The sequence below is a fragment of the Phascolarctos cinereus genome, unplaced genomic scaffold, assembly GCF_003287225.1.
Source record: "Phascolarctos cinereus isolate Bilbo 61053 unplaced genomic scaffold, phaCin_HiC Scaffold_726;HRSCAF=1367, whole genome shotgun sequence".
Classification (NCBI taxonomy): domain Eukaryota; kingdom Metazoa; phylum Chordata; class Mammalia; order Diprotodontia; family Phascolarctidae; genus Phascolarctos; species Phascolarctos cinereus.
Genome location: NW_027556098.1, coordinates 285,607,647 through 285,624,076, shown reverse-complemented (window position 1 = coordinate 285,624,076; position 16,430 = coordinate 285,607,647). Strand labels below are relative to the sequence as shown.

Sequence of the window (16,430 nt, the reverse complement as noted above, 5' to 3'; positions counted from 1 at the left end):
GCCTTGGAACTCATACCTCTGACCCTGGGCCACTTCCAGAACCTCCATTTAAGTAGGGTGCCCAAGTCAGCCTTTTTTCATTTCCCATCAGGTTGCAACCCTCTGGACTTTTCCATCACCCTTTTCTTCTCCAGTACTTTCTCTCTCCCCCCAACCTGTCAGCTTCTTTTTATATGTTGTCTTCTCTCTGAGAATTCAAGCTTTTTGCGGGTAGGCACTGTCTTTTTACTTGTATTTGTATTCTCAGTGTTCAATACAATGTCTGGAACATAGTAAGTGCTTAATTAATACTTGTTGATGGATTACATTTAGAATAATACTGTATTGTATGCATGGAATCCTAGTGGTCATTCATTTTTAACATTGTATAAGATTGTTTTTGTAATGTTTACCAACTTTTAGAACACAATTTGTATGATAGAAATTGCCTATATTTGGAGATACTTCCTTGATTCCCCTCCTCTTCATTCCCAAACCTTGAAGTTAGATCTGTTTAAGAAGAGAAATTTGCATTTTTACCTTTTGTTTTTTAATGGAATTAAGACTACTGACGTAAGTAGTGGATTGGAGATCTGGATTCAAATGCTGATTCTGATTTTTACTAAAACCTTGGGCCAGTCACTTAACTTTTATATACCTCAGACCATCTTCTAGCTGCTAGGTGTTTCAGTATCCAGAGTTCCATGCAGAAAATAGCTATTCTTCAGTATTCATGAATTTTAATAGGATAATGTAGATGAGAGAGTTCTACTCCAGGAAAAAGTTGGACCACTAGGTTTGCTTCCGACTTTGAGATTCTTTTATTCCTTCATAGAAAAGAATACTTTTATATGAATCTAGAGAGTGATTACAGGATGATTTTTCTGGCTTTACAAAAATAAATATCAGATTTTTCCTATGTGGTTAATGTATGTAAGGATCACCACCAAGTACAGGCAATAAGAAATGAAGATAAAAACTTCAAAAAATTACAATTTAAATCTATAGAAAATCAGCTTAATCAAAAAAATTTGTATGCAATTCTTCAGAAATACATCTTTTGCACAAAATGAAGTGCAGATAGAATAGTGACCAGTGACTGCAGTCGTTCAGACAGGTTAACAGTGTTAACACCCCAAGACCATAAAGGTGGTGAGAAATCAAGACAGGATTCAAACACCCTGGTCCTCTGACTCCAAATACAGTGATCTTTATAGTAATACTTGTTAAATTAAGTGGAACTAATACTGTTCTTGCTCCAAACTGGCTGCTTTTCTTTGTGCCTTTGGAAAGCCCTTGTCATTGTTATTTGCTATGTTGCTACCTTCACATATTTTGTATACATCCCCTTGTCTCCACTCACACAGCCACCACTTTGGTGTAGACTTTCATCTCCTCATGCCTGCAATGTTGCAATAGCCTGGGTCATTTCCTTGACTCAGGTCTCTCCCTACTCACATCCTTAGCTGCTAAAGTGATTTTTCTGAAGCATATATAGGTCTGACTGTGTCACCCCTACCATGTTGCCCTTTGGTTACCCTTTTATACCGATGCTCTTCAGTTTCCTTCATAGTTAGGTTGCCTGTCCAGAGTGTAACTGGATTCAGTTCCTTTTAAATATAAATTCCTCAGTCTGACTTTGAGATGCCTTCCACTGTCTACTTTATTCTCCCCAGTCTAACATTTATTGTACACTGGCAAGGTAACTACTGGGTGTTTTATTTTTAATTCTAGTGCTAGGCTTTGGCTGATTATCTTAATTGATAAGAACTTGATATTTACAAATGTGGATTCATAGAATCTTAGGACTAGTAGGAAGGGAATTTAGAGTTCACCTTTCTTGACCAAATAGGGCAGTTTCATTTCATGGGAAGCAGGTGTTTTCTTGTCCCTTTCCAGCTCCAGATGAGAGAGTTGTGGATACATTAGGATGAACTCAACTTACTTTCTGGTGCGGTAAGCAATAGCATCATCTTTATATGTGGAGGACATTTATTTATCTTTTGTCAGATGTGTGAATTTTAAGTAACTACCCAAACACTGGCATGTTAGTTTATAAAATATTAATTCGATGCAAGCATTTTGTTGTGGGCATTTTGGCCCCTTCTTTGGTGTTTATGTATAGCATTTTAGCTACATTGTTTGTTAAACTCTTCCCTCCCACCATGAATTCCTTTTGCCAGGGAAAACATGGAATCTTATACATAGATGGTAATCAATAAACATTGATTACAGATATATTGATTGATTAATCATCTTCCTCTTTTTCTTTAATATTTTTGTTCCAAAATTTTTGCTTACTAATGTGGTTATTGGAGGATATTTATTGTTTTAAAACTAAAATGAAATTTCCTTATCTATATAGTTCCTTGAATTTAAAAAAAAAGATCAGAGCAATTCAGTTTTGAGATAGTGTGGTATTGCTTTCATTACCTCTTTTTAGGTCTCAGTTTTCTCATCTCTAAGATGAAAATCAAATGATCTCTTAGTTGTCTTCTGTTCTGATATTCTGGCTCTTCTGTAGCTGCTATTACTGTTATTAATACCTTGAATGATATTTTACAACTTATAAAGTGCTTTTCCATCAATTGTTTATGCTCACAACTCTGAGGCAGCCCAGGAAGATATTGTTATTCCTATTTTACAGATGAGGAAACTGAAGCTCTGAACCTCAGAGACAATTTAATCAACCCCATACCCTGAGCAAGAGTCCCCTCTATTACATACCTGACAAGTGGTCTTAATACCCTTTGCTTGAAGATGAAATCCGTTCTTTTGCTTCCTTGTCCAAATTCACACAGGTGATAATGGTGAATCCAGGACCAGAAAACCCAGCTCTTCTGATTCCAAATACGCTGCTGACTGTACTATAACTATCTCTTCACTTAACTGAAATTAATAAGTTTATTTCTGTTAGGTTACTTATAAACCTAACCAAATTTTATTCTTATAAATGAATGGTTCTTGAATGAGTGCCCTGGAATCAAAATAATATAAACTAACTACTATCCTGGGCAATACATCTTTTAGACTACTGGAATTTTTCAGTTATCTTTAAGTGCCAGTGTGCACCAGTTGGAAGGCTTTTCCAGAGCTAAGGTTCTCTTTGTTTCCCTGAAAAATGCAAAATGTGATGGTATCATTTCTGAAGCCAGAACTGAGGTCATTTTGTGTCTCGTCTTTATCTCAGATTTGTTCATTGACAAACACATGGTGATATGGATAGTATGCTTTAAAAAAAATTCTAAGCTATATTTTAGTTTTTAGTTGGGTGTTGTGTGTTTTCTTTTTATGGAAGCTTGAAAGCATTAAAACAATAACCTTTTTGTGTCACAGATGCTTTATGCACACTCTAGGCCTTTTATTGTTTTTAATAAAATTTGCAGCAGAATGACTAATAGAACATGAGTAGTGCTTATGACACTGAAGTCTATTGTGTAAGTATTGAGAGCAAAATTTGCACTCCTCGAAAAGCTTATTCAGAGTAGGGATATAGGACACATTATTTATTGCTCTTGGGGAAACACTACATTTTCATCTAAGGACATTACTTAAAAGAAGCTACCTTTGAAAAATGACATTTCTTGCCTGGGAATACTGAAGTCAAGTTGAATTGGCAGTAGGAGTCTGTATGTCAGGCAAGTAGTTTAGTACTGTTTATGAAAATTGCAGCCAATTAAACACTGCTTCTCTCCTCCAAGATATATTTCCTGACATTCTCTTCTTATATTTATTAAATTGACGTTCCTAACACGGTGCTAGTACTGATGTTTTCGGGCTTTTGAGTTGCATGGATGGTAACATTAAATTGTTTGTGTTTCTGATTTTTAGAGGTGCCCTTCCACTTTTCCAAATAGTAGTTCTGAATTGATTATTTAAAGAAATATAAAAATAGGAATAAAAATAAATTGATGAGACTTGTTAATAATACTTGTTTTTGTTTGTTATACATTTTATTTTAAACAGCTGCTTCTCCTCAACTTTCAGTGTTGTCATCAATTAAGTAGCAATAGTCCCAATAATAGATGAGCAAACTAATCTGTCTACTGCCTTGCATCTGTTAATGTGGGTTTCAGCCTGGCTTAATAGCACAAGTTAGTAAACACCCCTGCAACCTAGGGAGGCTTGAGCTCTGGAGTTAAATAGTTAGCAAACAATATTTCAACATTAGCAATTAACCAAACTTGAAAAACAATATAACTTGAGAAGGACTAATTAAAAAGTTTTTTTTTCTTGAATTTTGGTGCTTAAAGAAAAGCAAGATTAATTAGAGAATGAAGAAGTAGATAGAAACTTTTGTGGAAACTTTAAAGGGGACTTCTGGCTTCAGAGCATTTTGACGTTAATGACATTGTTCTTTCGTATGTCTAACTGTATGTCTTTACTGGCCTCTCCTTGATTATAAGCTTCTTGAGGACAGGCATTGTCTTATTCATCTAGCTTCAGATACTTACTAGCTGTGTGTCCTTGGGCAGGTCATTTAATCTATTTGCCAGTTTCTTCAACTGTAAAATGGGAATAATAATAGCGCCTAGACATCACAGACTTGTCATGAGGATGTAATGGAATAAAATTTGTAAAAGTGCTTAGCACATACGATCAGAAAGGGAGAAGGGAAGAGGAGGAGGGATAGAATTTGGAACTCAATTTTGAAAAACAAATGTTAAAATTATTTTTACATGTAATTGGGAAAAAAATATTATAAAAAAAGTGCTTAGCATAGTATCTGGTATAGCAGGTGCTATATACTTATCCCTTCCTTGTTCCCTTCTCTACTTTTCTAACCATTTTGTTTTGCAAAGTAAATTCTCATAAAAATATTTATTATGTTGAAAGACTTTCCTTTCCCTTGATATAGCTGCATTGCTAGTACTACTCCTAGGTCTGTCAGCCCTGGTTAGGGCTGTTTGGAGGTTTAGAGTGAATGTATATTGTTTTCGTTTAGAAGGAAACCAAATCCAAAGCAATATCTCTTTTTCTAATTCTACTGGAATTTCTTCTCCTTGATCTGTTTCTTCCAGTCTCTCTACTTCTCTGTTTTTGTCACTTGTGATCTCATGGTCTCTGAGAATTACAGATTTGAGTCAGGCACTGGATAGTTAGAATTTGTTGCCTAGCTACACAGGCCAGGTCCATTGCCTGTTCCTCAAAAGAGAAAGTTGTGCTCCACTGGAATCCTCTGAGTGAGGGGTGGAACATGAGAGATGGGGGGGAGGGAGATGACACTTCTTTGGATTAGGAAAAAGTCCTTACCCAAAGGACAAGTGACGTGGTGATAGAAGGTGGATAAGTGGACTTTAGCCCACTGTGATATCTCTAGTTGCTTACCTATTTGCTACAAGCAAGGTGCCCCTGCCATCATGAAGAGGAGTAGCTACAGGTATGGGATGGGGTTAGAATAAAGAAGGAACTCTTTTTCCAAATATAGAATCCTTTACGCCGGTGCCGCTTGTATAGTAACCACTTGTTGAATTTGATGTGCTGTTTTTTACAGCTTCTGAAATAAACTTAGTTTTGGTATTCATTCCTTAAAACAAAGTTAAGACATGATTTTTAAGCTTTTACCTTGCTTTATTTATAAGAACAGAAATAACAAACACTTTCTTTAAAAATACACAGAAGAGAAAAGTTGGAACTTTTCCTTATATCATTATTCTGATTAAGTGCCTATTAAGTATACAGAACATTTTTCCAATATAAATTTAACATGTCCAACAAAGTGTAACAATTTTAAATAGTAGATTTTTGAGAGAAAAATGTTCAACCATCTTCCCCAGAGTAGTACAGCAAAGGTCATTGCAGAGGTAAGTATTAAAGGGTCAGAAATGACTCACCGTCAGGTGATGGGATTTTTGTTTTTGATTTTGTGGAGAGAAAACTACTGTTGAAATAGTGACATGATCAGTACAGAGCAGATGACTAAGTATTGTTATTTTGAAATAACTATATGTAATTCTGTGAACTCTGAGGTTCATATCTAACAGATTGTTTTATAGCTAGAATTGAGAAATATTATTTTTGGGAATAAGGGAGGGCAAAGTGTGAGAATGAGAGAATAATTTGCTATTCCTAAAGGGAAGAGAGAGGATAGTGAGAAAATATGTGCTTTTAATATGTTACATGAATTTTCATGTGTGTTGGCATACTTAAAATGAACCCCTAGGTAGCACAGTGAGGAGAGTACTGGGCTTAGAGTCAGGAAGACCTGAGTTCAGATTTCGGCTCAGACACTTACTGTGTGACCCTGGACACGTAACCTTGCTTGCCTCAGTTCCTCATCTGTCAAATGAGCTAGAGGAAAAAAAAATGGCAAACCACTCCAGTTTCTTTGCCAAGAAAACCACAAAAGGAGTCACAAAGAATTAGACACAACTGAAAATAACTAAACAACAACAAAAGATGGCATGTGAAAGCATTTATGAGTGTGAAATATTTGTATGTTCTTTTTATCAGTTGGTATCACAAGGGATTGCTAGTAGAATTTAGTAAAATTGATACATGATTATTGTATCCTAAGACATACTTTGAGTTCCTTGGGGGGAGTTTTTGGGGAACTATGGGGAATCTATGTAAAAACTCACTTTTGCAACTTTATGGAGGATGAGTTTGAGTATGGAGAGACTTGAGGTAGAGAATGCCATTAGAAAACTATTAAAATAGTTCAAGCAAAAAGTGATAAGGTCCTGAACTTATTGTGAGTAGAGTGAATGGGAAGTATGCAAGAGATGTAGAGAAAGAAATGAAAACATTTAGTAGTTGATTAGATATGTGATATAAGAGAGAAGAATGGAGAATGAGCCCAAGAGAATGAACTTGGGTGACAGGAAGGGTGACGCTGCCCTCTGCAGAAATAGGTATTTGAGAGGCAAGATAACAAATGAGTTATTTTGGACATGCTTTGTTTGAGAATTCTATGGTACATTCAGTTGGAAACGTTGATGATGTGGTGCTAAAGTTCAAGAACACAGACCAGGACTGGATAAATAGATCTGGGAATGATCTGCCAAGAGCTGATAATTACATCCACGGGGGGAGGGGGGGGTCCAGACAGCTAGGTGGTGCAGTGAATAGAGCATAGGCCCTGGAGTCAGGAGGACCTGAGTTTGAGTCCAGCCTCTGTAACGTAACACTGACTAGCTGTGTAACTCTGGGCAAGTCACTTAACTCCAGTTGCCTCACCAAAAAAAAAAAAAAAATCCATGGGACCTGATGAGATGACTACTGTTAATAGTGACAGTGTGGATTTACATAGTGTTTTAAAGTTTGCTCAGCACTCTACATGTTATTTTGCTTGATCCTCACAACAGCCCTGAGAAGCAGGTAGTTATTATCCCTATTTTACAAGTGAGGAAACTGAGGGAGACAGAGTTTAAGTGACTTGTCTAGGTTCAAACAGTCTGAGGTAGGGTTTGAATTCAGGTCTTCCTGATTCTAATCCTCGCACTCTTTCCACTACCTAGCTGTCTTATCAGGTGAGGGTATAGAAAGGAAAGAGAAGAGAGCCTACGACAGAGCCCTGGGGGACACCCACAATGAGTAGGTGAGACTACCCACTAGTCGAAGACCTAAAAAAGGAGACTTAAAAGAGACAGTAAGTCAGATAGGAGAAGAATCCAGAGAGAGAGCAGAGTCCTTAAAATCTGGAGCAGAGAGAGTATGTAGAAGTGGGTGATCTTTCTCAATTGGCTGCACTACTCTGAGACTTGTCTGATTGACTAATCCACTGACTCATCATTCTGTAAGATCTTATCAGCCTTGGGACTCCACTTTATCATCTGTCCTTCTGATTGGAGGGTGAAACCATGAGCTTCAAAACCTTTATTTAAGGAGGGAGCTGTGCACAGAACGTCTCATTTATCACTTGGTTGTACTACTTTGAGACTACTTTGACTTTCACCCCCCCCCCACACACACCCACATACACACACAGCCACACCCCTTTTGTTATACCTTCTCCAGCCTCTCCTCAACCTCTTTTAGCTTCTTTTTGTGTGTCTTCTCCCATTAGACTGTAAACTCCCAGAGCTAGAGACTGTCTTTCTTTTTTTGTATTTGTATCCTCAGTGCCTAGCATAGTGCCTAGCACATAGTAGATCCTTAAAAATATTTATGGATTGATTGATTGGCAAAGGTTACAGAGAAATCAAGAAGGGTGAAGTTTGAGAAAAGGCCATTAGATTTGGCAGATGGATAATTGGTAAGATGGTGAGCAATAAATCCCCGTTCTTGACACAACTATTCCAACAGTGATCTAAGAACACTTAGCCAATTAGTGATCAAGAAATCCAAGGAGAAACAACAGTAGATCATCTTTTTAGCTCAAGATCACAAATTTGACATATAGGCAAGTGACTAGGGTAGGAACTCTGGAACTGGGATAGGCTCAGATCATAGACTTAGTGTCCACAGTTTCAGGTTAGGCTGTTAGACTTGAGATACCCAGAGCTGATCAAAGACTTATTTCTAAACACGCATCAGGAACTCTTGGTGTCCCAAAGGGTAGGGAATGCAGATTCAGTGTCCAGAGCTCAGACACAGGCCAGCAGGGCAGGGATGCTCAGAGCTAATTTGCGATGCAGCCTCTGGCCAAGGCAAGCAGAGAAGGGTCTCCCAGAGGAACCAAGAATGTGGACCACAGAAACCAGAGTTAGGCCAGCAGTATAGAGTCTTCCAGAGCAGATCATATAAAATACAGGGGTCTCCACATGTACAAAAATATTTATAGCAGCTCTTTTTGTGGTGGCAAAGAATTGGAAATTGAGGGAATGCCCATCAATTGGGGAATGGCTGAACAAGTTGTGGTATGTGAATGTAATGGAATACTACTGTACTATAAGAAATGATGAGCAGGCAGACTTCAGAAAAACCTGGAAAGACTTGTATGGACTGATGCTGAATAGTGAAGTGAGCAGAACCAGGAGAACATTGCACACAGTTGTGCAGTGACTAATGTTGATAGACTTAGCCCTTCTCAGCAGTGCAAGGATCTAAGGCATCTCCAAAGGTCTCATGATGGAAAATGCTATCCACATCCAAAGAAAGAACTATGGTGTTTGAATACATATTGAAGCATACTATTTTCTATTTTTTTTCTTCTGTTTTGTTTCCTCTTTCTGATGGTTCCTCCTATTGGTTCCAATGCTTCCTTATGACATCACTAATGTGAAAATAGGTTTAACAGGAATGTATAGATATAGCCTATATCAGATTTCGAGCTGTCTTGGGGAGGGAGAGAAGGAGGGAAGGGGAGAAAAATTTAAAACTCAGAAGCTTATGGAAATGATTGTTGATAAATCAAAATAAATTAATAAAAAAAATAAAATACAGAGGTCTCACAAGGCTGGTATTGCAGACTCAGTTCTCAGAACTCCCAGCTAAGTCAGCAGCTCTGGATTGCCCATATCAAATCTCTGGAAGAGTTACTAAACCAAAGAAGATAAAGAATCATTATGAGGTCAGGAATGGCCAAGACAAAAACCCAGAAGAGGAGATTAACTCCAAAATACCTACAAGCAAAGCCTGAAAGAAAAACACAGTTTGCCCACAAGGTCAATTAAATTCTTGGAAATGATGCAGTAATTAAAAGTGAGTTAAAATGATATTATAAATGAAATGAGAGTGATAAAGGAAAGAATTAGAAAAGAACTGAGAGCTATGAAAGAGTGAGAAAATTAGCAGCTTAGCAGAAGAGGTACAAAACCATACCAAAGTAATAGACTCCTTGAAAATTAAAATAGTCCAAGCAGAAGCTGATGGCTATATGAAACTGCAGTAAATATTAAAGTCAGAAGATTGGACCAAAAAAATGATAGATATTTCTATTAAAAATAACTTTGCTGGAACACAAACATTAGAGATTTTCAGAATCACTGGACTACCTGAAAGTCATGAGCAAAATCTAGTTATAATAGTTCCAGAAATTATGAATGGGCTGGATATGGTGATGCATACTTGTAATCCCTAATACTAAGGGAGGCCAGAGCTGGTGGATAGCTTGAGTTTGGAGGTACTGAGTTGCAGTAGGACTGAAGTTGATCAGGTGTCCTTAGGAAATCTGGCAGAAAATGATGAGCCCTTGGGAGCAGAGGTTGCTTTAAGGAGGGGTGAACTGTCAGAAAAACAGAGCAGGTTACAGCTTCTGTGCTCATCAGTATTTGGTTAGGCTCATGAGTGACTACTGTATTTTCAGGCTGGTCTGGAAAACAAAACAAAACAAAACAAAATACCCAGGTCACCTCCTGAAAGAAACCTCGGAATGAAAACTACCAGCAGCATCAGAGCCAAAACCTGTAGTCCAGGTCAAAGAAAAAAAAAATGCCATCAGCCAGAAAGAAAATGTTTAACTACCAAGGAACCACAGTGAGGATCACTCAAAATTTTGCAGCTCCATTTAATAGGAGTAGAGAGCATGGAATAAATATTATAAAAGACAAAAATATACAGGCTTACATATTAAATGCTTGGTGAATAAGGTGGTTTCTAGGCTCTTCCTAGAATCATGCAAGGGAAAAAAGGAAGGAAACTTCAGATATATTAGAACCAGAGGACAAAGAATTAATAAGCATGTATCTCCTTACCAATCCTGCATTCCTCAGGAAAAAAACAAAATGCCATGCAACAAATATGTGTAGTTAAGCAAGCAAAACAAATTCCCACATTGGCCATGTCTAAAAACACATGCCTCATTCTGTATGCCTAGTTCAGCATGTCTCAGGAGGTAGACAACACTCCTTTGGAATAATGGTTCATCACTGCATTGATTAGAGTTCTTAAAACTTTCAAAATTATTTTTTTCCCCAAAGTTATAGTATAAATTATTCTTCTGGTTCTGCTTAAGTTCGCACTGCATCATCTCAAAGTGAGGTTCAGGTGACTTCTGCTCTCCCCACCCCTTTATGTACACTTCACCTTGTGACCCCCCCCATTATGTGAGGTAAATTCCTTCCCATTACTCCATTTTTCTTCATTAGTGTACCCTCACCCCTTTCTTTCTTTCTTTCTTTCTTTCTTTCTTTCTTTCTTTCTTTCTTTCTTTCTTTCTTTCTTTCTTTCTTTCTTTCTTCTTTTTTTTTTTAAAAGATCATTAAAACATAACAAAATCACTCTTAGGTCCTCCATCTTATTTGACTCCCACTATGACCTTTGTTAAAATTACAGTTCTCTTGACTCTGGTCATTTTCACTGGCTGTCCCCTATGCCTGGAACTCCGTCCCTCTTTATCTCCACCTCCTACTGAAAGTCAAGGAAGTCAGGAGGTGGTGATGAGGAGGGACAGAGTTCTTCCCATCTTTAAAGTCCCATCTTCTTGGAAGCCTTTCCCAAACCACCCAAATTTTACTACTTTCTTTCTGAGATTATCTCCAATTTATCTTGTATGTATCTTCTTTAACAATAGTTGTTTGCATTGTATTTCCCCCATTAGATTGTGAACTTGTTGAGAGCAGAGACTTTTTTTTAACCCTTTCTTTGAATCCTCAGCACTTACCAAATTGCCTGCACATAGTAGATAATAAATGATTGTTGACTTGTCTGAATTGACTTGAAGACTAGAGAGAAAGGAGGGCTGATGATATTGGGGGCAATTGGGAGGAAAAGATGGGAGAAGATGAATTTAAAGATATATAGAAGGAATGGCCTTCATGAGAAGAGTCATCCCTGGAGTAAATAGTAAATAATGGAAATAGTGTAATCAAGAGATTCTAGGATTAGAAAGTAGTATATGGTCTGTTTCATATTATTCATACTTATTTAAGGAGATATTATATTGAAAAATCTATTTTCCTTTTCAATTTTTACAAATACTTATTTGTATTTTATGCTATAGGAACTTAGATATGGAAAAGAGTCATTGTGGGTTGGAATTAGTTTGGTTAGCCATAATTTTTTTTTTTTTGGTGAGGCAATTGCCCAGAATCACACAATTAGTGAGTGTTATGTATCTGAGGCTGGATTTGAACTCAGGTCCTCCTGACTCCAGGGCTGGTGTTCTATCCACTGTGCCTCCCAGCTCTTCCTGCATAATTTTTTTTATTAATTAATTTTTAGTTTTCAACATTCATTTCCATAACATTTTGTGATCTAAATTTTCTCCACCTCTCTCCCCTCCCCCTTCCATAAGAGTGTGCAATCTGATATAGGCTCTACGTGTACATTCATATTAAACATATGTTCACATTAGTCATGTTGTAAAGAAGAATTAGAACCAATAGGAGGAACCACGAGAAAGAAGAAACAGGAAAAAAAAAAGACAGCAAATAATATGCTTAGATCTGCATTCAGACTCCATAGTTCTTTTTCTGGATATGGTTAGCATTTTACAAAATGAGTCTTTTAGAATTGTCTTAGATCTTTGCATCGCTGAGAAGAGCTAAGTCTCTCAAAGTTAGTCATCTCATAATGTTGCTATCACTGTGTGCAATGTTCTCCTGGTTCTGCTCACTTTACTCAGCATCAGTTCATGTAAGTCTTTCCAAGTTTTTCTGAAATCTGCTGGCTCATCATTTCTTGTGGAACAATAGTATTCCATTACATTCATATACCACAACTTGTTAAGCCATTCTCCAGTTGATGGGCATCCCCTTAATTTCCAATTCTTTGCCACCACAAAAAGAGCTGCTATAAATATTTTTGTACATGTAGGTTTTTTCCCCCTTTTTATGATCTCTTTGGGTTATAGACCTAGTAGTGTCATTGCTGGATCAAAGAGTATGCATAGTTTGGTTGCCCTTTGGGCATAGTTCCAAATTGTTCTCCAGAATAGTTGGATAAGTTACAACTCCACCAACAATGCATTAGTGTTCCAATTTTTCCACGTCTTCTCCAGCATTTATCATTTTCCTCTGATAGGTGTGATGTAGTTTGGTTAGCCATAATTGAGGAAGTAGTTCTTGAAGTTGACCTTGAAAGAAGGATAAAGTTTGGATTGGCAGGAAGAAGAAATACTGTGATATATAGGGTAGCATGAGGAAAGAAATGAACATGATATGTGGTAGAAGATATGAATAGTGTCGTGACAGGAACTGAGTAAAGATTCCATGTTGGGGAACACTAGAAGAAGATAAATAGATTGGGACTATATGATGGAATTGGAAAGAATATTTAAAAATTTTCATGCATTAGAAATATTGTGTTGCCTATAATCTATACATCTTTTAAAATCTCTTTTTATTTTATAGTGCCTCTACCTCTCATTCGGACCATTCAGTACATTTAAAATCAGCTTCTGTCATATCATCGGATTCTATTTCAACTTCTACAGAGAACTTTTCTCCTGACCTGAGGGTATGTACTTTAATTTTTAAAAGTGATGATCACTTGGTCTAGATTGATTACTTGTTGATAGCCATACTCTGTTGAGCATAGGTTTAACATCTCAGCCAGAGGGGTCAAACTTGCTGCTTAGGTGTGATCTCTAAAATTTTCCAGTATAGCCCAACACAGATTAAAATCTAATTGGGAAATGTTTAACAAAAAAAAAAAACAACAAAAAACACAATATATATACCATTGGCCTAAGTAATCTGTCTAAAACTTGCCGTCTAGAGGGAAGGAGGCTCTGAAGCCCCTCTGGTCAGCACAAACTATGTTCTTAGCTTGGACTAATTAGTGATCTTTTTGAAGCACTGTTGGAAACTTCTGAGGCAGTTCTGAACTTGGAGTTGGGAGGATGTAAATTTGATCCTTGTGAGCTCTATGACCCTTTGCAAGTCGCTGAACCTCTCTGAGTTTCAGTTTCCTGAGCAGTAATAAAGAAATAATAATATCTTTAATACTTACCACATGGGGGTGCTGTGAGGCTCAAGTGAGATAACATATAAAGTCTTTAAGTAAAAATGTTATTAACTTATAATATTCACTTTAAATAAACCCTTCACATTTGTGAAAATGACTCCTTTTCTAGCCCATGAAGCCTTTTCTCTGATCTTTCCAGTTGCTAGTGCTCTCTTTTTTGATAACACTTTGTATTATAGTTATTTGTGTCTCTGACATATCCTTGAGGAGATTGTAAGCTCCTGCTTTGTTTTTGTCTATATACATATTTTCACATGGGATGGCCAAGATAAAAATCTTGAAGTTAGTGGTAAAACTATAAATTTAGTATTCCCAAACAAAAATTTCTGGAAATTTCCCCTTAAATCACTGAATTATAAAATAGACCTTAACACCTACTGTGGTACATTGTACATTATAGACACTTCAGAAATCTTTGTTGAATTAAATTAGCATATTGAAAGTTTACTACTCTTATGATAAAACAAGTCAGAATTAGAGAGAGAGATGAATGATGATGAGGTGGCCTTAATCCTTATCAAAGCTAACTCCTTTACTTGTTCCAACGGTCCCACTCTATCTTGTCTCTTCCAGCAGTTTGTCCCCTCTGGCATCCCCATTGTTTTCTTATTTTCAGATCTCCCTGTTTGTTGACTATGTCATATTGCCTACAGACATATTCAGGTCCCTCCATTCTCAAAAAACCCTTCACTTGATCCTTCGATCCCTGCTAACTACTGTCCTATGTCTCTTCTGCCCTTTGTAGCTTAACTCCTCAATAAGGCCATTATGGTAGATGCCTCCACTTTCTCTCCTCTCATTCTCTTCTTAACTAACCCCTTACAGTCTTTCTTCAGACCCTATCATTCCCATGAAGCTGGTCTCTCCAAAGTTGCTAATGACCTCTTAGTTGCCAAATTGAATGACCTTTTCTCAGTTCTCATTCTCCTTAACCTCTCTGCAGTCTTTGACACTCTTGATCCCTCTCTCCTCTTTGATCCCTTTCTTCTCTTTAGGTTTTCAGGATACTACTCTCTCCTAGTTTTCCTTGTCCCTACCTCATCACTCTTCTGTCTCTTTTGCTGAATTCTCATTGAGATCATACCCTCTCACTATAAGTGTCCTGGAGGATTCTGTCCTGGAGCCTCTTCTCTTCTCCCACAGCTCTGTCACTTGGTGATCTCATCAGCTCCTGTGTATTTAACTATCATCTCTATGCTGATGATTCTCAAATATACCCATCTTAGCTTAATCTCTCATGTATTATATTATTTCTCTTGTTTCACTGAGAAATAGAAATTTAGAGTTATAGAATCACAGATTTATAGGGGAACTCAGAGACTGTTTAGTTCAACCCATATCTGACAAAGAATTGCCACTATAGTATCTCAGACAAGTATTCATCCAAACTTAGCTTGGAGACTTCATGACAAGGATAACTCACTGCTTCCTGAGCTACCCTTTCTATTTTTGGATCGCTTGACTTGTTAGGAAATTTCTTTTGACATCAACCTGAAATTTACCTTTCTGTATCTTCTCTGTGTTACTGATTGTTTTAAAGAAGATAATTTGTCTTAAACTCATTATTATCTGTGGTTTAAATCAAAATGCATCTGAATTTTCTCCATAAGAGGTAGTTTCATACAGTGCCTCAGATACAGGGCTTCAAGCCAGTACCTGTGTTCAAATGCTACCTCTTTCCCTGGCTGTGTAAGCGTAGGCTTAGTAATTTCACTTAGCCCCTCTGAACGTTGGTGTCCTACGCTGTAAAGTAGGGTCACTAGACTATCTACATCATAAGATGATTGGGAAGCTCAAAAGAGATCATGCATGTGATATGTTTTGCAAACTTTAGAGTTGTAATCTTTCATTTTTATAGCATGGACCCAGATTGAGTTAATACTTTATGGTCTGACACACCAAATTAAGGCATCCAGTATTACTTAAATTGAAAAGTGTTCAGTTTCGTCAATAAAAATGTAAAATGGAATCGCATTGTGTTAAATTCTTAAGTGGTGTTTTCTGTCATATATAGTAGTAGTTGTATTTGAGATATGTTTTTGTAATATTTATATTACTACAATAGAGTGGTATATTGAATTTAAAAAATAAGACTTTCATCCCAGGCCCACAAATGAAATGTGATCACAGTTTATTTAGTTTAATTTTCAACTAGGGTAATGTTATATTTACACCATAGGACAGATTTCTATCTTATGTAAACTCCTATGGAATTGCAGGAAAAGAAACAATTAGTAGTAATGGCCATTGGCAAAATTATGACTTTTGAAAGTTTATGACTTTAGCTTTCAAAACTTCTCGCTTTTCAAGGTGTCTGTCCTTGACCCTCTATCGATTTCTGCTAATTATGTTAATTATAGGATAGCCAGATTTCATCTCACCTGCAAAATAGAAATTATTTGTAGGAACGGTTGGCTGAAAGTCTGGCTTAGGCCGGTTTGGGTTGCACAACTCAGTGAGATCAGCCAGTAAACACCAGCAAAAACATCTGGGAGTGAGCAAGACTTTGGCTCGCTGCAGGCTCCTGACGGCCTCCTTTTACTCTCTGTCCTGGGTACCTGCCTGGTAAAGTACTCATATAAAATAGACTTCCATAATACCAAGGTGCCTAACCTGGTAACTGAAGGGATGGTGGTGTCCTCTGCAGTGAAAGGGAAGTG

The 16,430-nt window shown here is 37.2% G+C and overlaps 1 protein-coding gene across 3 annotated transcripts in view; it reads left to right on the top strand.

The window, feature by feature from the left end:
- The window catches only part of MTMR2 (myotubularin related protein 2), a 106,102-nt gene that overhangs the window by 23,095 nt on the left and 66,577 nt on the right, over window positions 1-16,430 (top strand). For all 3 annotated transcript variants that reach the window (XM_078147158.1, XM_021000657.2, XM_078147157.1), the window contains exon 2: window positions 13,155-13,260. In XM_078147158.1, coding sequence (XP_078003284.1) covers window positions 13,155-13,260 — 106 coding nt within the window. The remainder of the gene's footprint in view (window positions 1-13,154; window positions 13,261-16,430) is intronic.